General features: G+C 54.5%; 1 protein-coding gene across 2 annotated transcripts in view; it reads right to left on the bottom strand.

Moving 5' to 3' along the window:
- NSMCE1 (NSE1 homolog, SMC5-SMC6 complex component) overlaps nt 1-22,456 on the bottom strand; it is a 29,039-nt gene continuing 6,583 nt past the window's right edge. The window contains exons 3-8 of one of the 2 annotated variants that reach the window (XM_032430846.1): nt 6,505-6,626; nt 5,531-5,608; nt 4,326-4,472; nt 1,794-1,910; nt 656-776; nt 1-225 (exon numbers count right to left, since the gene is read on the bottom strand). In XM_032430846.1, the coding sequence (XP_032286737.1) occupies nt 146-225; nt 656-776; nt 1,794-1,910; nt 4,326-4,472; nt 5,531-5,608; nt 6,505-6,626 (665 nt within the window). In that variant the 3' untranslated portion in view covers nt 1-145. The remainder of the gene's footprint in view (nt 226-655; nt 777-1,793; nt 1,911-4,325; nt 4,473-5,530; nt 5,609-6,504; nt 6,627-22,456) is intronic. The other variant, XM_032430847.1, reaches the window with a different exon arrangement.

Raw genomic sequence — 22,456 nt, 5'->3', positions numbered from 1 at the left:
GAGGACTCCTTAGTAACTTTTATTCCAAACCTGCTCACGAGTGATCACAAAGCAGACGGGGGCTCAGGTGCAACGTGAAGCACCGTCTCCCCAACACGGCCCGCCGGCTGTCCCCGAAGGCAGCGAGCCCGTAGCAGCGCATCAGCTAGTGCTGCCTGGACCGCAAGGACCTCTTGTTGGCCCTGGAGGTACCAGCCTCCCGCTCCTTCTCGGGATCGAAGACCTCTGCACACGGAAAAGGCCGGAAGGTACCGTGAGCAACAGCGTGACGCACGCACACGACAGCAGCTCGGGACCACAGCTATGGGTCCCCTGCCGAGGGCTCTGTCCTCGCGCCCCACCCCCACCGCAGCCAGGAAGGGGGGTCACCTCCCGTCCCCGGACGGCTGCCGGGGGGCTGTCTAGACCAGACAGGTCTAGACACGTGACCTAAGGGTTCTCCTGGGTTCTAAGAGCCCTTGGCAGTGTGCGAGCAGGAGGCCTCCGCATACTGCAGGAGCTGCTTCAGCGCGTGGGTTCGGGTCCTGCTCACACACACCTGCACACGCGGAGCCCTCGCCTGAGCGCTCCCCATCCCCAGGTGTCCCCTCAGTCCTGCCACCCAGCCCCTCCCAGAGGCCAGGGGACAGCCCCCGAGCACCGCGGTGATGCGAACCTGGTATCTCGTGGGGCCAGTAGTCATTACAGTGGGGACAGCGGGGCTCGGGACTGGACTGGAAATACTTGGCCGTGCAAGGTAAGTGCATCCTGATCCCACACGTCTCGCAGCTTTGACCCTGCAACCAGAAAGGCAACGGCCGTGGAGTCTCGCTCCGTGTTCACAAACCTTCCGCAAATGGCCTGGAAAACGTCCACCAGGCTCCATGGTCTTGTCTTCCAGGCCCCAGATGAAGAAGGATAATTCCAAAGCCCTCAGCACAAGGGCTTGTAGGAACTGTTACTAAAAAATTCTGAGAAATGAACATAGGTAGAGGACACTCAAAACTCTTAACAGCGGGACGCCAGGGTGGCTCAGTCAGTTAAGCGGCTGCCTTCGGCTCAGGTCATGATCTCGGGGTCCTGGGAGCGAGTCCCAGGTCGGGTCCCTGCTCAGTGGGAAGCCTGCTTCTCCCTCTCCCTCTGCCCCTACCCACTCCGCCTCCCCACACTCTTCCTCTCTCAAATAAAAATCTTAAAACAAAAAACCAAAACTCTACCGGCCAGAGCGCGGTGGCGGCGGGCCCAGCCCCGCAGCATAGCCAGGCGGCCTCGGAAACCCGGGCTCCCGGCGCACGCGGGCGCTCAGAGCGTGCAGGGCCCGTGCACACGACTGCAGCCTTTCGGAAGGCTATCTGGCAACGTGGATCCAAGGCTTTAAGAACACGCGAACGCTGTGCCAGAAACTGCACTTCCGGGAAGCCGGCCCAAGGAAACAATCCCAGGTGCCCAAGGGCACCTGTGCAAAGCGACTCGTCGGGGCGCAGCTGACCATGGTGGCAAGGTCAGCGTCGGAGGAGGAACCCCCCAAGCGCCCAGCGCTGGCCCACCCGCAGGGAAGCCCCCGCAAGCAGGCCGCGCAGGACAGAACAGCCGCCAGACGTCCCCACGCCGGCACCAGGATGACGGGCTACACGCAGGCCTCTGAGAGGCCCTGGCCTAGAGCCGAGGGACCAGGGAGGAGAAAAGGAGGGCATGCGCGTGGCCGTCCTCAGACACTTCCCAGGGGATGGCCTCCGTCCACCGGTGCCCGAGGCGGGGGCTCAGAGCCCGCGGGGCCCCGGGGGCGCCGGCTCACCCCGCCGCCAGCACGGTACCTGGATGAGGAGGCTGTGGCAGATGTTGCAGATCTTCACGGCGTCGGGGTACGTCTCCCGGATGTACTGCTCCATCTCCAGGATGGCCCGGCTGTGCAGGGTGAACTCCCCTTCCTTCTGCAGGACAGGACGGGACGCGGCCAGGCCTCAGCCCCCCTCATGCCAGCCCCTTCCCCGCCCGGCAGGCCCACGGCCCACAGCCCAGGAAGCTGCACAGGGCTGGGTGCCCCTCACGCGGCCCGTTTCCACCAGCCCCGGCCGACAGGTGGCCACGCCGGCCCCTTGGCAGAGCCACAAGCCGGGAAAACCTAGGCCGAAGCGGAAAAGGGAGCCGACGTGCGGCTCCCCAGGCCCTTGCCTCGGCACCTCGCTTGTGCCGCACAAGCGTGAACGGGGGTGCCAACAGCCCTCCTACGGGGAGCACGCGGAGCCGGGAGAGGGAGGCAGTCTCCCCGCAGGGCGAACTGGGCACAGCCCCTGCGCCAGCGCTCACCCCTTCCTCTCCTCCCCCAGCCAGCACTCTAGCCGGCTCCCGCGCTCCCGCGCCCCCGCGCCGCCTTCAGCTCCAAGGTCATTGCCTCGGTTGGGGAAGAGCTGTCCTGGGACGTGTTTCCCTCGACTTCCGCGGCCGCCTGCTCAATCCCTGGCTCTGCCCCCCACCGTGGGCCCGGGGCTGCCCTTGTGTCCCTAGGCCTAGTGTGGGGCTCAGCGCTTGGCAGTCCCGTGGTAAACCTCCCAGGGAAGGTGAAGTCGACCCTGCCTTGAGACCACTGAGGAATGCCCGAGGCCCCAGTGAACAAGTTCAAGTTCACGGTTGGGCCCGAGCCACATTTACTGAACATCTACTGTGTGCCTGGAACCGTGCCCGGTGCTTATCGTTCACGACCCCACTCGGTCCTGTGGGGGCCCCGTCACAGGGAGGTCAGGCGAGGTGCCCTAACCCCCAAAGAAGACCCAACCTCCCACGATCTCCCAGGCCTCGCAACTATCCTTGGAGCTCAGGCCCCGCAGCGCAGTGGCCCCTGAGGCGTGGAGGTGCGGCCGTCAGCAGAGGCCCACCTGGGGGCCACCCGCCCTCCGGCCCCTGCCGCTGGGACACAATCGCGTCTGTGCCCTGGATGTACATGGTAACTCGCAGGGCCACAGCAGGGTGCTCGGGGCTCCCGGAGTGGTGGCTCTGCGGGGCTGACCAGCAGGTGACCACAGTGTGTTTCTTCGTGAAGATCGGTTATTCTCTCACCTTCCCGTGAGGAGCAAGTACTTCTTGTATATTTGGAGGGAAGTTTCTGGAACGCCCCCTCCCGGCCCACTGTGCCCCCAGCAGCGCTGACGGAGCATCTGCAGGCCGTAAGGCACAAGGAGGCGTCGGGGCCCCGCCCTTACAAACTCTCGCAGAGCTCAGCCGGTTATGACCCCAGCTGCCCAAGAATGTTCCCTCCTGCCGGGCCTGCCCCGGAGAGGAAGAGACCCGGACACAGCAACTGTTGGGAGCTGCAGTCTCCAGAGCCCGGGCCGGACGGGGGACGTCACCCACACCACGGAGCTGTGGCGCGGTCGGCTCAACGCCAGAGCCGAGGGGCTCTCCGTCGTCACGGGGCCACGGGAGGACCCGAGGCCGCCCGGGGGGGTGGGGGTGGGGTCCCGGCACCCCTGCCCTCGGCCCTGTGGCCCATCCAGCCAGGGGAGCGCCTCAGGCACTGCGGGAGCAGCTCTGGTGACCGGAGCAGGCTCTCCCTGGAAGGGAGGTGGATCAGCGCCTCCCCATGAGCAGCGGCCGCGCAGGCTGGGCCTGCAGCCGCCGCTCCGACCACCGGGGGAGGAGGTGGAGGGCTGCCCCGAGCACGCGGGCGCAGACACAGGCGCTCAGGGGCACGGCCGAGGTCAGGGGCCAGCGCGGGGCCCGTCTGCCTCGGGGTTTCTAGCAGCAGCACTGCCCTTTGTGGAAAAGCCCGGACACATCTGCTCCGCTCCAGTCAGCAGAAGCAGCCACGGGGTCGAGAAACGGGAATGTCAGCGCCGTCCGGTCCCTTCCCGGATGTCCCCAGCTCCCCTCCAGCACCTGCCCGCATGTCCTCTCGGCTCCCCAGGGCCAGCGTCCAAGCGAAAGGCCCTGAATGACGTGACACTGACGATAGCAACCGCAAGGACGGCAATTCCTCTGGGAGCCCAGCACCGGGTGGAATGGCCATCCCATTCCCACCTGGGAGGGGACATGGCTCCTCCCCGCTCACAGAAGAGGGGCTCCAGCCCCCCTGCCCAGGAACCAGGTCCAGGTCCGACGCCAGAGCCGCACCCACCGCCCCACGTCTGGACCAGGGCCCCAAACCTGGGTGCGGTCCCTGCTCCCGGGGCACCCCACGGGAGCGAGCAGGAGGCTGCAAGGCCTTCTCAGGGACGTGGTGAGCGTTAAAGCAGACAAGGGGCCCGACCCCAGCTCAATGGACAACAACTGAATACGATATGGTTTCGGAGGAAAACTCGTTCTCTGTTCTGAACAGTGAGCCGAGCCGGGGGAAGCACTGGACTTGCTACCTCGATCAGCCATTTGTTCTGTACAAACTTCTGCAACACCTGTTCTGCTTCCTTCTTCCTCATCTTCTTGCCTTTAAGTTGATCAACCAGGTTCAAAATATTTGTGGAAGACGCAAAGCCAGTTTCTGAGTCAATAATCAGTTCCAGCTGGAAGAAAGAGCAGGTACCACGTTCATCTATCAAATCGGCAAAAACAACGTTTGAGCAAGAACATGGATCCTGGCCAGGGCGCAGCGAAACCGCTCCCACCCGCAGGCAGCACTGGGCCCGGGGATGCTCCTTCGGGAAGCCGGCTCATAACCAGCACCAAAAGCCGTAACCACGGCCAGCCCTTCTGACTCAGCGCTCACCCTGTGACCTGCCAAATGAATGACCTTAATGCCCCCCAAATCAAGAATCCGCTCTCACCCCCCACCTCCCTGAAGGTAGAGAAGCTGAGGAATGAATGAACTGAGGCAGCACCCTCCTCCTCACACGTGGGCAGGACATCGGGGGTGAGGGGCAAGCTGGAGGCAGGAAGGACAGGACAGCAAAGCCAGGGTGGGCCAGGAAGCAGGCACGCTCGGGGGCCAACTGTCACCAGAGGAGGCTCAGAAAGGAATGATTCTAGGACTGGTCATCAGAGACTTGGATTCGCCAGATCCGGGTGAGGCCAGACTGTCTCAGCTGTTTTTACCTCCCGGTTATTAGAAGGTGCACCCAGGGCTGAGAACCCCTGTCGGGACCAGGTGCTCAGCCAGGTGAGTGACAGGAGGGCGGAGCCAACAGCTCTGATGCTGGGGAGGCAGGGCAGCGCCTCTCCAACGTGACATGTGCCGTCGGGGCACCTCATTAAAACGCAGACCTGGATTCAACGGTCCGGGGGTGGGGGGGGCGGGGACTGGGATTCGGCCTTTCTAGCAAGCTCCCTGGTGCGGCTGCTGCGGGTGTGGATCGTGCCGTGGGCACCAGGCAGTAACACCTGTTCACGTGCATCGCACACCCAGAGGCCTGGTGCAAACCTAGAGAAGCTCTCCCTTCCCGAGCAGCTGCGGCGCCCTCCCGTCCTCACCCGGTGGTGGTGAGCTGCCCAGCGGCCCCCCTGCACGTGGCCACCTGGGGCAGCAGTGGTGACCCTCCAAGATCACGGTTTCCATGTCTAATGATGGAAGACAGCAGGTTTCCCGTAAGAAGCCCGGCCGATAAACAGGAGCTACTGTACTTACAGCCTTTCTGAACAGGTCCAGCTCATTCTCTGCAAAATCTGAGGCCATTTTGGAAACAGAAGTGGTTGCCAGATTCACCTACAAAAGAGGTCAGCGTGGCGGTCAGGCTGGGCCCGTCCCTGGTCACTGAGCACCGGTGTCCAGGCGCTGCCGGCCACAGGGCTGGATCTGTGACCAGTCCTACGTTACAGACTTCAACCTCTAGCTCAGTCAGCATGTCTGATTCCCAGAGATTCTTAGAGCTCCAAAGGTTGTGGAGTATCTTCCAAACCCAGATACCTTTGGGGAACTTGTCTGCATGCCTAATGGAGCTTCACAAGCAAAAGGCACCGAGAAGTCCAGCAGTAAACAAACCCGATTTACCGATTTAACCCAGCATCTCCACAGTTATTTGATGCACAGCCCTTTTGCCCAGGAAGAGTGTGGGAGTCCCTGGCCAGTGCCCCTCGCTGGGTGGGCCTGGCTGGTGGGAGCCCGGCCTCCTTGGATGGGCCCACGGCAGTGCCCTGGCCCAGGCGGGGGCCTTGTTTGCTCCGCCCGCCTGTCTCTCCCCTCGCTCGCTGGCCAGGAGGGACACTGGAGCCTGACAGGAGGCCCAGATGGCTCTCAGTCCCAGCGCGCCACACATTCTTTCTTCTCTCAGCGTCCATGCCTTATTCTAAATGAAAAACCACTTTCCTCTCTTTAATCCTACTACTGCGCACATTTGAGGGGACTTCTTGCGTTGAACTGTCAACAAACACAACCTGTCTTGGGCAGGGGCTCAGATGGGGCAGTGAAGTGAGCATCGGGGTGACAGCCCCGGCCCTGATCACGGCACAGGACACTGCCAGTGGCGCCGGTGGCCCCGGGCGGGCAGGGCGGCCACGCTGGGCTGGGTCTGTGTCCCCCATTGCAGGGATGCTGGGGCGGGGGCGCCTCCACCCACCGCAGTTCCGCACAGACGCCGCGAGAGGGCGCCGGCGTGCACTCACCAGCGCGTAAACGGGTCTCCCGTCGTCTTCGGTGGCTCCTTTCTTTATCTCAATATACAAGGACTCCAAGACACTGTTAATGTTGTTGATAAAGTCCTCCAGCTCCTCCACGGTGGCAGTGCCTGGAGAGAAACAGGCCGGGACGGGAGCGGGGGAGGCATCAAGAAGTCATTCCATCCACCTGAGCCCATGACGGCAAGGCCAGGAGCAGGTGAAGGCCCAGCCCTCCTGGGTCAATGCCAATCGTGTGGCTTCTTCCTTCCTCGAGTGTGCAGACAGGGAAGGTGCTGTGAGCAGGAAGGCGGGCGAAATGGTGTCTGAGCCTACCCAGCTCTTCCCATCCTTGCTGGAAGCCCCCTCCTGCTGCCCCCAGCCGCCCCCCGCCGCCCGCTATGCCCCTCTCCGCACGCTCCCCCACAAGGAGCCTGTCCCTGTGCAGCGTCACCCATGCCAGGTCTGTCTCTATACCTTCTTCCCTTTATCCGCCATCCAGACACATACTGAACACTCCCGTGCCGGCCCATGTGCTGGGCCCCAGGGGCGGGGGCAGCGGTGAAGACTGACAACAACCAGCCCAGGGTAAGAGCACCAACTCACGCTGAGCGCAACGCTGCCGCCCCCCGCCTGCCCCGCCCCGGGAGAGGCCCTGCACCGAGCACTTTCCAGCCATTAGGCCATCGTGCCAGCAGCCTTCCGAGGCAGGCACCAGAGTCCGCCTCCAGCTCGGCGGCCAGGCCCAGGTGCACAGGGGCTGACGCGCCCGCACTGCACCCCCAGGCTCAGTGAGCAGCGGGGAGCCCGGCAGCACGGCCGCGGCCCGGGCTCCGACCCGTATGCTATCCCGCCTCCACGCTGCCCGGGGCTGCACAAGAAAGCCCCCTCCACTGTCCTGCGGCCGCCAGTCCATAGACGAGGGGTACATACAGAACCCGGGGAGGGATCACCATCCCCGTGCTGCAGGGGAGCCGGGGACTGAAGAGGTCCAGGGGCCAGGGAGGCTGCAGCGGGAGGCAGGAGTCCCACGCGCAGGGCCCTGCCGCCCAGCGGAGGGTGGCAATGGGAGCCTTTCAGATTCGGAAGCAGAGAAAGGACACGGTCAGCTCTGTGTCTTGGAATTACCCTTTTGTATACTGTGATACTTTTTTAAAGAAAAAGTATTTATTACTGTTTTAACTTATTAAAATAATTTCAACAGATTTATGACAAGAAAAAGCCAGCATACAAACAATGTGATACCACTTATGTTAAAACAACGATAAAACTAATGAAATACTGCAGGAAAAAGGCCTGGAAGGATACCCACGAAGCTGATGGCTGAGGCCATTGCTAGGAAGGAGATGCAGATGAGGGGGTCAGCCCAGGGCACTTATCTGTGTTTGACTTCCTACAGAGAGAGATATTTCTAAGCTCCTTGTGTACCTAAGGATTGTTGAAGGTTAAAAAAAATGACCGGTCACGCTGGTGGCAGTGAAGGTCACAGCCACGTGGGCCATGCAAGGGACAGTTCTGACCCGGGCAGAGGGGGCCCAGAAAAGCTAATGACAAAGACCAGGACAATCATACTAACATGCAAATCACAGCAGGGATCAAATCTTCCTTTTTCAGTAAACTTATTTAAGTTAAAAAAAAAAAAAGCCCTTTAAATAAGAAGTCAGTAGTAATAAATAGGTGGTGCATGGACGTGGGACAAACCACGAGGACAGGAGGACGATGGAATGCGGCCCCAGCTGCTGAGCGCGTGAGCAGAGGCGGGCCCAGGTGGTACTTCCTGTCCCTTTCCGAAACGCCTCCCTCCTCCTCACCCCCACTTCTGCCTACGGAAGCCGACTCAAATAGCACTTTTTTCCACGAAATGTTCTCTGCGGCCTTTGCCATCCTTCCTCTTCCACACGGACAGCGTGTGCCACGTGGGGGCCTGGGCTTGGGCAGGGTGGCCAGGAAGCTTCCCGGCGGGCGGGCAGCCCTTTCTGCCGCAGCGCACCCGACCCTGGGAAGCTGGCTGCACGGCAGTCGGGCCTTCGGGAGCCGCCTCTCATTGCCTGGGGTGGGGGTGGGGGGGTGACAGGGCCCTTCGTGGGCAGGAGCCGCTCCGTCCACCCAATATGACACAATGGCAAGTCCCACCTCCCCCTGAAAGTGATAATGCACATTTTCCACCGAAAAGGCCACTCTTGGGTATGGTTCAGAAAAATGTACCCTGTGGGCCGATCACAAACACTGCAATAGGGCGGACTTTCCAGATACCTCGTCTGCATGGAGATGAGCTAATAGCCACTCTGCGCTTTCCCCTCTCCCACCCCTCCGGCGTGCTGTCCACTCTCATTTTTCAGAAACATGAATGTTTTCACTGAACAACAACAACAAAAAACCCCAAAAGACCAAAACAAAAACGAAAAAACCCACTTCCTATTGCTGTTCCCGCAGGAACCTGCTCAAGTGCTCACGTTCTCTCCTCTCGGTCTCCGACCACACGGCTTCCTATGTCAAGGGCACGTCCGCATCCCTGCCCACTGCTGACATTGTGCGTGTTTCTCACGCCCTGTGCCATACTATCTCCTTCTTAATGGAGAGAATACACTTCTCTGGTGTTCAGGAACACCCCCCACCCGGGCAACAGCAGGTGCCATGGGGCCAGCCCAGTCCCACCCCGCCTCTCTGGGGGTCCTCAGGTGAGTCTCGCCCTTTCTCTCATCCCCGAAGGCCACCCACTGCCTCGCTTCCAACTTCACGAGTCTAGAACACATCCCTCTGACTCTCTAGGGACACCCCTCGCTCCAAGCCCCCAGCCTCCCACTCCCCCGGCGTCCTGGACACGTCCCCTCCCGGGCACGCCTCTCCGACCAGACCAGCCGAGGGGAGGTGCCCGTGCCTTGGCCCCGTGCAGCTCCCAAGCACTGCCTTCCCTGGTCACTCGGCTGCCCCAGTTACTAGATCTGGCCGCCCCACTCCTGGGGTCATCTGGTAACGTCTGACTGCCGATAGCCATTTCCATCTCTAACCAGACCTTAGCTTTTTTTTTTCTTAATTGTCTTTCCCCTAAAAGTGTGATCTGGGGAGAAGAATAATTCCAGGTACCCTTTTCCAGAGAACTGGAAGGCAGGAAGCTGATGGGACCAGAACTGAGATCAGGAGGAGTGGCCCCAGACCCCGTGCTCAGCCTATCAGATGGACACTCTCAATCTAGGAAGGGACAAAAGGAGAGCTCGAGGTGGTTCCAGCTCGGCCACCAGGAGGTGGGAAGGTGGGAAGATGGCTTTGGCCAGACGGTCATCCTGTGTCCTGGTGCCCTCTGGGTCCTGCCCATTCCCCAGTCTGGCCCCTGGCTGTCAACCAGTCCTGTGTGTTCCTGTCCCCAACGCCCTTCCAACATGGTTCTTTTAAACTCGGCCAGAATTGGGTCACTTGCTTGCTACCAAGCACCCCGACGGGCCCATCAAATGTCACGGGTACACGGGACTGGTGCTTCCCGACCTCCAGTCCTCCAAGGAGCTGTTTGCACGGCCATGCCGTCATGCCCTGCCCTGCTCCTGAAGCCTAGAAGCTCCAGTCTGTAGATCTGTATGAACACCCTGGGCCAAAGGACAGTCAGAGGATCCCTTGGGCCCCAATATCCTGTAAGGCCATGGTCATGATAAAGTGCGTAAGATAAAAGGCTGAACCACACACTCCTGAGGCAATTATTTCCAGCCTTAGTCCCGCCATGTTGACGACTTAAGAGAATTAATTAATAACATCACTCCTCCCTTCAGAATTGCAAACCCATTGAGAAGAAAGACAGGCTTCAGCTAAGTACTGAAGTTACCAGATTTTTTTGCAGGTTGAGCTGGATCAGAGGCTGGGTCCCTCAACACCACAGACCTGCAGCCAGCACCATGGGAGGACCAGCTCCAAGAAGTGACGAGCAAGGCCCCGGACCCACCACCACTGTCTCTTCTCAGAGAGCAGGTAACCCCCAAAACCAGCACGTGGCACCATGTCTGAACCAAGCAGAGGTCTATGGATCTTAGGAGGCCCTGGGGTCCTCTCTCCTTGGGAACAGGCTGTCCCTGGGCCTTCCTGTGGGCTGGGGCAAAGTTGCTCTAGACGAGCTACAAACAGCGAGCCTACAAACGTGTGGCTGTAATTCACCAGAGTGTGTGCTGGGCACTGCTCACTTGCCTGCTTCACGTCGTCACTACCAGAAGGGCTCCAGAATTCGAGTTACGAATATCATCTTGATACGCAAGAGGCATGGGGAGAGTCCCCATCGCTCAGCAAGGGCGCCCAGGCCGGCCTGACCCCACATCCCGAGCACGGAGCCACAGGGCCTCAGCAGAGAAGAGCGAGCCTTCTCTGGGAACACACCCCCTGCCATGTGGGGGGCCGAAAGGCCAAGGCCCAGGAGAGGACAGAAGAGCTCTTTCTTTAGTAGGAAATGCCCTTCCAATGGGACAGTTCAAGAAAGGGGACTCCGGGTAGTCCCCAGGCCGGGGCAGCACCACACAAAAGGGGCCACCATTCCTCTGCCAAGCCGGGCTGCTTCATTTTGAGAGACTGCTCTTTCTGGCCACTTCTGTATCTATTCTCTCCTTTTCTCTTAAAATTCAATTAAACCTCTTCTTGCTAATCAGGGTCCCTGCTTTTCAGGAGGCTACTGGAACTGGGGATTCACCGCACACTTGGGCGGCAGGCAGTCAGGAAGTCTGCTGCCCTAACTTCTGAGCAACAAATAGTTTTGTTCCAAACTAAGCAACTATAGACAGAAAATGCTATTTTTAGGCAGAGGAAATAACAGCAAAAAATAAGACCCCAAGGGACCAAACCACTTGTGGGCCAGCTCGCCCTGTGACAGGCCCCTCACCTGACGGGCCGGCCGGGTGGTCCCCTGGAGTGCAGCGCTGGGGAGGGGGCAGGCCAGGCCCCGGGTCGGACACGGGCGCTGGGGCACACCGGGGGCTGGGAAAGGCTGGTGGGCAGGGACACAGCGCCAGACAGGCTGTATAAGGGGTCACATCTCAGCCTGCGACCTTCCCATCAACTGCCTGGGAAAAGGACTCTGGACACTCCGGGGCGTGCAAGAAAGACGGGAACGGACAACGATGCCACTTCCAAAGTCTGGCCGGTCAGGGGCACTGGAAGAGCAGGGAGGGAGGGGGCGGTCTTTCACGTGGCCAGTACGTTCGATAAGTAATTCCCTGTATCTGTGCAGCAGTGCACCGCGTACCCCGCTTCCACCCCCTCGTGATCTCATCAGAGCCTCGTGAACAACCACCGGTGAGCCGGATACAGCAGGGTCTGGGCACTTCCACAGAGGACACCAGGGGTCACGGAGCTTAAGGGCTCACCCAAGAAGCCAGGGCCAGCGAGGGACGGAGTGCAGACTGGCAATCTGAGGGCTGGACTTTAGTTTTTGGTACGGAGACAAAAGGACTTGAGCATTCATTCAAACGAAAAAGTTTTGCTTAGATACGCAACAATGTCTTGAGAATTACTTCAAAATAATATGGGTTAAGTAGGTAGGAGATGTGTAGATAAAACAAGATTAGTTATGAGTTGCCATTTTAGCTGAGTGATGGGCTTCACTGTATTAGTCTACTTTTCTGTTTGACTTTTCCCATTTAAGGGTAAAAAAAAAGGCATCTCAAGCCTCACCAACAATGTGACCTGATGCCTTCACCCTCAGGTTTCTGAATCCAAAAAGAGAAAAATGGCAGTGCCCCGTGACAAGACGGATGAGCTCAGGCCTCTGATGGCACAGAGGGGGCCGGGGGGGACGGACAGTCTTTGAATAACGGACTGTTCTTAAATCTGTTGCTTAGAGAGCTGTTTCCAAGTACACAGAGTTGTTTTTTGTTTTTTTTTTTAATCTAACTTCAGTTAGAAAGTCTGCCGTTTGACCCATCGGCCAGGCCCCTCACCAGAGCTCTGTGGGTCAGTGCTCCAGTCGGCAACTGAACGGTGCTGCCTCTTTGTCACGAAGGTGCTGGGGCAGGCGGCCTCCTGAATTACAATGTGAGTCATCAGAAACCTGAGCCACTTTCAGCAGAACTTGACTGTTGATGCTATTAATTGCATTTCACTTCATCTCAGCCCTTGAACACAGGTGGGCCATCTACCGTTGAGACCAGAGGCGGCCCCCACTCCCACCACCCCGGGAACCTCAGCAGCAGATGAAGGGGCTCTGCGGGGACGGACCGCCCACCCGCTAAAAGCAAACTGGCTCGGCTCTATCCCTGGTGCGTAAGCTTCCTCCTCCCCGGGTTTCAGCTGAGCCCAGCTTGTTGGTCCTGACAGAATCGGATGCCCACAGAGGCCAGGCAGAAGCCCAGATGGGGACAAGAGCGGATGCAGGGGGTGATGTGGAGGACACGCGTCCCACCAAGAGCAGCGGGACTACTCTGCTTCAGCCACATGCCCAATCTTCGGATTTTTATGAGAAATCTCCCGGTTGGTTTGTTTTTTAACGTGGTCATTAGTTTTTAAAACACTATAGGGCAAACAAACTGTGCCCATTAGCTAGATACCATTGACTATCCCTGGTTTTCAAATTCTGATATGGGCTGGGACCCTGCCATAAAGAGACACGATGACTAATGGGGCCACTCTGTTCCCTGACCCACCAGATAAGAGGCTATGGGCTGAGCTGTGAATAATTCAAAGGAACAAACTGTGTCACACTCCTTCTTCTGAGAGACTGCGTTCAGACAGACCTCAGAGATAACACGGGCTTCGTTGCAAACCGCCACAATCAAGCAGCATCGCAGTAAAGCTAGGCAAGTGAATTTTCTGGCTTCCCAGTGCGTATGAAAGTTACGCTTACGCTACACTGTCATCTACTAAATAGGCAATGGCACTACGTCTAAAACAAAACGCACGGACCTTCATTTAAAAATACATGATTGCTAAAAATGCTGAGCATGATCTGAGTTGTCAGTGAGTTGTAATCAACAGGATCCCAGATCACCGTAACAAATATAATGAAAACATTTGAAATATTGCCAAGAATGACCAGAATGTGACACAGAGACAGGCTGTTGGAAAAAAGGCACCAAAAGACTTGCCTGATGCGGGATTGCCACAAAACTTTGATTTGTTAAAAAAAAAAAAAAAAAAAGCAACATGTAGAAAGGGCGTTAAGCAAAGTGCAAGAAAAAGAAGTATACAGACCAGGAACAGACCACAAATAAGAAAAGGACTCTGACCCACCATCTGCAGCCACCAGCCCAGAGAAGCAACCCCTCATCTACAGTAAGCAGCCCTGGGAGCCAGCCCGCCACCTAGAAGCCAGCCTTCTGGAAAGTCAGACCACTACCACTAGCAACCGGTCCCGGAAGCCCGACGATAACCCGCGTGGTAATTGGTGCATGATGACCAGGACCTGCTTTGTAACTGACGGCTTCCCTAGTTTTTGGTTCCTTCTTCCAACTTAGGAGCAACCACAGAAAGCTGAATATGCTCCCAGGAGATGCCCTGCTTCGAGGTAACCGGCCCCCAGCCTCCAGTCAGGGCACACCCGACACCTGCCAGTGGGTCTCTGCCAAAACACCAGTGAGGGGCCTGCCTCCCTTGCCACAGCAAGCTTTGAACAAGCAGCGTCTGCCTATCCCCATTTGGGTGGTCTTTGTTTAGGTCCACATGCAAGACTCAGCTCAGTGCCCTGCTCCCGGGAGGCATGAACGAGGCGGCAGAATGGTGTGTGCAGGCCCAGGGTGCTGCGAGGGGGGACTCTGGCCAATTTCTCCAATTCTCCTCATCCCTGGAGTGTGGACCAGCTTCCCACAGTCTTCTGGGAGACCCATCGTAGCCCTCTACCCCTGTCCCCCATACACAGCCACAACAGGGCCAGGTCCTGGCAGCCCCTCTCCGCACAGTCACTGGGGGCCCCATCACCCTTAGCCACACTCCTTTGTGATCCCAGCGTGCGCCCCCTTGCTCCACACTCCCATCATGTGGGCCTCCTGCCTGCCCACAAGGCCCCTCCCCCGCTCAACATCCACACTTGTGACTTTCTTCCATTAGGACATAGGGACCACACGTTCTGGATTTGGGGAGAAAATGCCAGCACCAGAAATTCAGCCCTATGGTCTAGATCATCCTGTGTATCAGCACTATGAATCTTCTGATAGTCACTACCCCCACACCCCATCCCCAGGATGTGGGGTCAGATGACACGGGAAGGGTCACACAAGAAGGAAGGGGCAGCGAGGAGCACGTACTGAACACGCCCCAGGAAGCACTCTGTATCAGGCACGTAACAGAATTTTCCCTGTTTAACCCTCGTGACTTTTCCATGAGGTAGGTAAGATTTCCTTTCGAAAACAGAAAGCTGAGACTCAGAAACTAAAAGAACTTCTCCAAGTCTCTGACTGGGACACCTCTGTCCTCCCCGGCCCTCCACTGGCCACACAGAACCTCCCTCGTGTTTGGGAACCAGTACAAAATGCAATCCAAAACCAATGATGTCCACACTTAGAAGAGTGAGGAGCACCCAGAGGTCCCGGCTCAGGAAATCTGTGCTGGCCACTGGGGTCCATCCCACCCTGGGGGCTGTGCCGCACACTGTTGAGAGCGGGCTGGGATCTGGGCCCCTCGAGTCCTTCAGGAGCCAGGGGCGTGAAAGCAACATTCACTTCCTCGTGGTTACGGAGCTGCTGAGCCCAGAGAGTCCTGTGGAAGCACAAAACAGCCACCTGTTGTGAAATTCTGTATGTTCAGAAATCCACCCAGTTACATTATAGAGATGACTTCATGTTAGTTTTCTGCCACTTCAGTTACGATCACATCCCTAATCCCCCTTGATTAACTGGGAAGGCGGGCGGGCTTGGACGGTGGCAAGCTTATTAACTGTTCCTCACAGCCAAAGGGGACAAATGTGCAATGAAATCATTAAAAACAGGGGGAAAATTGCTTGGGAGCCAGCTTCGAGCGATCACAGAGTCCTCCCTGGAAAGAGAAGACACTTACAAACACGACCACACACAGGATGGAACACTACGCCAGTGTCAACCACATCACGGTGACTCACCGGTAGCACGCGCCACCTAATGATACGCCGGGGTCCTGACGGGGCACCTACACGGCGGGGCAGACGGAGGACAAAACAGGACAAAAACAGAGCCACGGGGAAGGCAGGTAGAAGGTTTGACAGACACGGAAAATACCTGTCAAACCCCAGTGTTCCTCTCCTACTGTGCTCACCAGTCTATTTTTGGTACATGCATTTCGGTTAACTGGTTTTTTTGCTTGAACACCGTCTTATTTATTCTGCTCCCTGAAATCATGTCAGATCTTCATTTGTTTTATTTATTTTTATTTTTTTCAAGATTTTATTTATTTATTTGACAGAGAGATAGATAGAGAACACAAGTAGGTAGAGCGGCAGGCAGAGGGAGAAGCAGGCTTCCCGATGAGCAGGGCGCCCGATGCGGGGCTCGATCCCAGGACCCTGGGATCATGACCTGAGCCGAAGGCAGACGCTTAACCAACTGAGCCACCCAGGCGCCCCTCTTCATTTGTTTTAAACTAAAATTTGAGATAGTTTACCCAGTTTGTCCTTAGGACCGCAGATAATTGAAAAACCCGCTAAAATGAACACGTAACAAGCATCATGAATTACAAAATGCGAGTGCGGGGCGTCTAGAACAGTACCTCACAGCAAGCTGGAAACCACAACAAAATAAATGAAGTCAGGGAAGAAACCCCACTGGATGCTAAATCTAGCAGGTACAAGTGGGGTATTTACTTTGTCTCAAAGAACCGCCCTGCAAAATACTTCTTACTCACACAGGAAGGAGTAACTTTACAGCGCAGACATCGTCTTCACCAACATCGTTATGCCACCAGATAGGAGGCAGAGAAAGCACCGCTTCTGCATCACTTCTGCAACAGTAAAAAGCATAACCAGAGCCGAATGGGGAGGAGGCACACACCAGCCCGAACTGAGGGGCAGCCTGCCAACAGCAGTAGCCACCGGGCACGGGGTGGCTTGGCGCTCGCAATGTGGCTCGTCCAAATTCAGGTATGTCCCAAGTGCAAAATACATCCTGGATTTCGAAGATGTGATATTAGAAAATGGAAAAGATCTCATGAATCATTTTTTACATTCGTTACAGGTTGAAAATGATGGTATTTGGGATCTTAATTGCACGTGTTTCCTACCTCTTTTAACGTGGCCCCCAGAAAACTTTAATTACCTCTGTGGCTTGCGTCAAATCTCTAGCAGCTCTGTTCTACTCAGTAATTAACCTGTAATCTTCAAAAATGTCAAGGTCATACAAGTCAAGGAAAAGGCTGAGGAATGATTCCCAATTGAAGGCACCGAAAGAAACGTACGTTAACAACTAAATGTGACACGTACCCCTGCGGCAGATCCCTTGGCTAAAGGAGACAGTGTTGAGACAACTGGAAAACTCCAGTGGGGTCTGCGGATGAGAGGGCAGTGATACAGCAGTGTTAATCAGTCCTGAAGTGAACGGTTATCCCATGAGGATTTAGGAGGATGTCTTTGCTAGAAGGACACATTCCCTAGAGAACTTAGCAGTGATGGAACGTCAAATTGGAAACTCTCAAATGATCCAGGGGGAAAATACTTCCTTGTACTATCCTTACAGCTATCCTGTGAGTTTGGAATTATTTCAAAATAAAAAATAAGTTTAAAAGGCTCCCCGAAGAGCTTCAGGCAAGGAAGGCCCTCAGCGGATGTGCCGCTGATCCGGAAGGTCGCGTTTGGCAGCGCTGGGGCCGGAGCCGACGCGAGAAGCAGCTGGGTGCTGGGAGGCTGGACCCGGTGATTCCCTAAAAACCCAACCTGTTCAACCGGAAAACAAAAGACCAGACCCAAGAACATTTTAACGAGGGCTGGAAATCAGAATCGTTGCCGTGCAACTTGTGGGCTATGGCAAACTTCTGCTTCTGCTCAGTAATGCCACAGGAGAGACGAAATACCAAGAGCCAGGCTCTGGTTTGGGGTGCCCTCAACCCCATGCCGGGCAACACCATTTCATGACAAAAGGGCCTGGCGCCACTTGTGAAGGTTTCAGAATTCAGGCTTCCACGTTTGTCCTGTTTTCCGGGAAACTGAACCAAAGAAACTTTCCATGGCTACCTGACTACCACATAACTGCTTCCCAACTCTCTTGTGAATCAGACTTCAAGGAAGGTGCTCCTCCGGGTAAACCCTGGATACAGGACGGAACGGATCTATTTCCTGGATGCTACCTCTGTTTTCTTAGAGGCCCACACAGATGAAGCAGGGCCTCACCGGACCAAGAGAACGAGCTCTATTGCGTGAACCTGATTATCCCCTACATTTAGCTTACAAAGTTTTAACACATTTATTTCTAAGTATTTCATATTTTTGATGCTATTATGAACAGTGCTTTTTAAAATTTCAATTTCTGATGATTCACTGTGAGCAAACAGAAATACAATGGATTTCTGGAAATTGATCTTGTATCCTGCCACTTTACTAAACCCACTTACTAGTTCTAGTAGCTTTTTGAAGATCCATCAGATTTTCTACATAGATGATCATGTCTTTTCAATAGACAGTTCTACTTTTTCCTTTCCAACCTGAATGTCTTTTATTTTTTTTCTTGCCTAAGTGTACTGGCTAGAACAGAAATGATTAGAATGGACATTCTTGTCTTGCTCCTGATATTAGGGTAAAGTATTCAGTCTTCACAGTGAAGTATGTTAGCTGTAGGTTTTACACAGACCCTCTCTATTGGGTTAAAGAATCTCCCTTCTTTTGTTACTTTGCTGAGGGATTTTATTGAGAATAGATGTAGTTGTTGAGTCCTCTCTCCTGCTCTAAGCCCCAAGGCCCTGTAAATCTGCTTCTCCCCTTGATCCTTAGGATCTCTACTTCCCTGTATGAAATTTCTGCTGCATCATGCCAGGATAGATATCAGATTTTGTCAAATGCTTTTTCTGCACTACTGAGATGACCATATGGGTTTTTCTTTTTTAGTTAATATGGTAAACTACATGGATTGATTTTCAGATATTAAACCAACCCTGCATTCTTGGTCTAAACCCCACTTTGGTCATATTATATCATCCTTTCCATATATTGCTGGATTTCATTTGCTAAAATTGTGTTTAGAATTTTAGCATCTATACTCATGAAGGATCTGAGCCTTTAGATTTCTCTCCTTGCAATGTCCTTGTCTGGTTTTGGTATCAGGATAATGCAAGCCTCAAAGAATGCGTTGGGAAGTGTTCCCTCTTTTCAGTTTTCTGGAGGAGGGTGGGTAGAACTGGTAGCACTTCTTCCTTCAACGCTTGGTAGAACTCCCCAGCAAAGCCACTGCGTACTGCACTGGGTACTGTCCTCCACCCTGTGAACATCGGGCACTGATCTCTCTTAATCCTTTCAACTGCATCTTTGCCTGGCCTCGGGCAGCTCCCTGTGTATCTGCTCTTCGCTGGATCCCTGCCAGGGAGTAGGGGGAAGCGGCCGACTCCACCTCTCCGAGCACCTCTTCTCCTGCTCTGATCTGCAAACGCTTCTGTCTCCTTGAGCTCTCATCCCCCATCCCCTCAGCTCAGACAGTCTATTTTTAGCTCTGCCTGGGTTTCCCCTGCGCCATGGCCTGAAAACGCTCGGGGCAGTGAGCTGAGGCAATTGTAGTGCTCATTCTGTTTTTGCCTGTGGTATAAAAAACATATTTGGAAAAAAAAAAAAAAAAAGATACTTGGTTGTCATCCCTGGTTCCTGGCACAGAGCTCCTAAAACCCTTGGAATTTCCTGAGTGACAAGGGTGACAGAAGTGTTTCGTTCTAATGCGGCAACTCTTGGTAGGTCCCTAAAGAACTTCAGGATTGGGGGTTGGTGGCCAGAAAGACCAAGCCTTGATTAGAAGCTTGGAACTTTCAGCCCCATCCCCAACTCTGGGAAGGACAGGGGGACTACATACGGAGTTAATCACCCATGACCAATGATTTAATCAATCATGCATGTGTAATGAAAGCTCCAAAAAGCCCCCAAATGATGGCATTTGGAGATCCACTGGGATGGTGAACACATCAAGGTACTGGGAGGATGGAGCACCCAGAAAGGGTGCCACCCCTGCCTATGCATCTCTCCCCTTTAGCTGTTCCTGAGCTGTATCCTTCATAATAGACCAGCAATGTAAGTCAAGGGTTTTTCTGAGTTCTGTGAGCCATTCTAGCAAATTACTGAACCTGAGGGGCAGGCCAGAAAATGTGATGTATAGCTGGTCGGTCGGAAGTACTAGAGGCTCAGACTTGAGACTGGCATCTGAAGTGGGGGCAGCCTGGTGGAGCTGAACCCCTTTAACTGTGGGATCTGACGCTAACTCCAGGTAAACAGTGTCAGAACTGAGCTGAATTACTGGACATCCACTGAGCGTCCAGGGAACTGGAGAGGAAGTACTAGAAAAGACAACAGTGGGGGGAAAAACCTTCACTGCATGTCCCTCAAGGAGTCACTGTCCTTCACTGACTAATGTCCACTGTTTCATCTCTTTTTAAGTGTTTCAGACAGTAAGGTAGATTGGTCCCTGTTACTCAGTCTTGGTCAAAAGTGGAAATCCTCAAATGCAAGTCTCCTTAATCATCACTCCCCTGGCTTCCTGTACCTACTTCTATCAAGGGAGGCTTATACTGGAATCATAGGATTCTGGGGCTGCATGATTCATGAAACCCAAGGCGAAGCAAAAGCTTTGTCTCAGTGTCACCAGTCCCCAGCACAGGGCCCTGGCCCCCATGACGCCCCCAAGAGGTGCCGGATGACCGCACGCATGTTCACACGCTCTAGCTCACAACCTCAGGTGCCCTCCGAGAGCCCACAGGCCCTCAGTGCCACTCAGAGAGCCCAGGCCCCTGGCTTTATGCCAGCACATCACAACAAAACCTCAACTCTCACTAGCCCAGAGAACTGGGGAATTTGCTTCCAGTTTCATGATGGTAAGAAGAGTTGGAACCAGAGCCCAGAATAGGAAGTGTGTTTGATAAGCTGGACAAAAAGCCATGGGAAACTGCAATCAGAATAACCCACAGATTCAATTACTCCTCTGTTTCATAATTATCTTAGAAGTTGAATATGTTTCCAGTTGGTAAAAGGGGACTTTCCTGGGTATCTCTTCCAAAGACAGATTAATAATGTTGGGTCTTGTAAGTATTTACTTAATTTGCAATCGTTTCTTTCCATCACTTCTCGTTTTAAAGTCTCTAAAATAACAGTAATGCTTAAGGCTTTTTTTTTTTTTTTAAATGAAGGGTAGGGGAAAACAAACCCCAGCTCTATCCTGATTACCCTAGCCATAACTGTATCTTGATATCTTAATGCACAGATACGGCACATAAAGTGTGAAGAATAAATTAATTCCTAGATATATTCTACAGGACTTTCCTAAATTAGGTCATAACAACTTTAAAGGTCAAACAAAGGCAAAAACACTTTCATTCTTAGTACTAAGGCACTGTGTGGCTCCCTGCAGTGAGCTAGGAAACTTCCCCATTAGCATTAAAGCCCACATTTAGGACTTACATGAGAAACTGAAGGGGGGTAGGAATGAACTGTCATGTAGATGAAAGACTAAGAAAAACATTCTTAGGCCCTTCACTGGAGCATTCCAAGGGGGAGGCTGAAAACCCTGTTGTGCTTTTTAAGGAACAAGGGCAGATAGCTTGGCAGGTGTAATACGCCTTTCCCATAAAGGAGGCCCTTACCAAAGACCCACCCACCCCAGTGCACGCAAGTAGAGCAGTTATGTTTTCACCAGAAGGACAGTTTTCTAGCACAGCACTAATTATGTCCCTTTCCTGTTTCAAGCCCTTCCAGATGTCCGCACTGTCCCCAGAATTAAGAACAAAAGAAACCCCATTACTCTGGTGTACATACGGTGGGTTCTTCCTGATCTGTAAACCCACACACCAAAAGGACACATCTGTTCCCACATATCATATGTTCCTATCTGGGGTTTCCCAAAGTATGTCAGGTGTAGGTCAACAAAGTTTGGATACACGGGGTGAAACAAGGTTCAAGAGGTTTCCTTACTGTAGGATCCCCGCAAGCATTTCATTTAGCGCCCCCCAGCAAGCTCCCGGCATTTTACGTGGGATACCTCAAGGGGCCGGTCCCTCCCAACCTGCCTCCGCCCTAGCACACACCCTCTCGTCTCCCTTCTGCACATCATGGAAGAGTATCTGTCTCTGCACCCGCCGTCTCACCCGTGCCGCTCCCACCCACCCTTCAGCTCTCTCCGATGTGGCTTCTGCCTCCGCCATGCGGCAGACGGCACCCCCCCACATGCGGGCCCTCTTCTCACGGGCCTTCACCTGTAAACCTGGCGCCCCACGCACACCTGTCCTCACTCCTCCTGGCTGGCTCACCCCTATGTGCTTTCCCCTCTTCTCTTGAAAACTGAAAACACAGAAAAACAAAAGCACAGAATATAAACAAACACCCGTATTCCCATTCATCGGAAGTGACGATCATCAGACTATACCACGAATGCCTTGTTCGCTTCAAGTCTTTTCTTTAATAAAAGAACAAAATACGATAAAGATTACAGTGTCCTCTGATTTCTCGCAAGCTCCTCACAAGTGTCTTACATATCCTTCTGGTCCACTCTTATTTTTTTTTACATGCAGATGTTTATATTCATGAACAACAAAAATCGTTAAGTTGGGGCGCCTGGGTGGCTCAGTCGGTTAAGCGTCTGCCTTCGGCTCAGATCATGATCACAGGGTCCTCGGATCGAGCCCCGCATCGGGCTCCCTGCTTCGCGGGGAGTCTGCTTCTCCCTCTCCCTCTGCCCCTCCCGTGGTTCATCATGTGCTTGCTCACTCTCTCTCAAATAAATAAATCTTTAAAAAACATTGTTAAGTTTTATAAAAAGCTTAACGCAGTGACATCATACAGTAAGTATAATTTATCCACTTTCTTTGTCACTCAACAGGATCTACCCATACTGACACTCAACTCAACCCGAGCTACCAATAT

This window comes from Phoca vitulina, unplaced genomic scaffold, assembly GCF_004348235.1.
Source record: "Phoca vitulina isolate PV1807 unplaced genomic scaffold, GSC_HSeal_1.0 scaffold45, whole genome shotgun sequence".
Taxonomy (NCBI): Eukaryota; Metazoa; Chordata; class Mammalia; order Carnivora; family Phocidae; genus Phoca; species Phoca vitulina.
The sequence above is the reverse complement of the archived record's forward strand: the minus strand, read 5'-3'. Positions and strand labels throughout refer to the sequence as shown.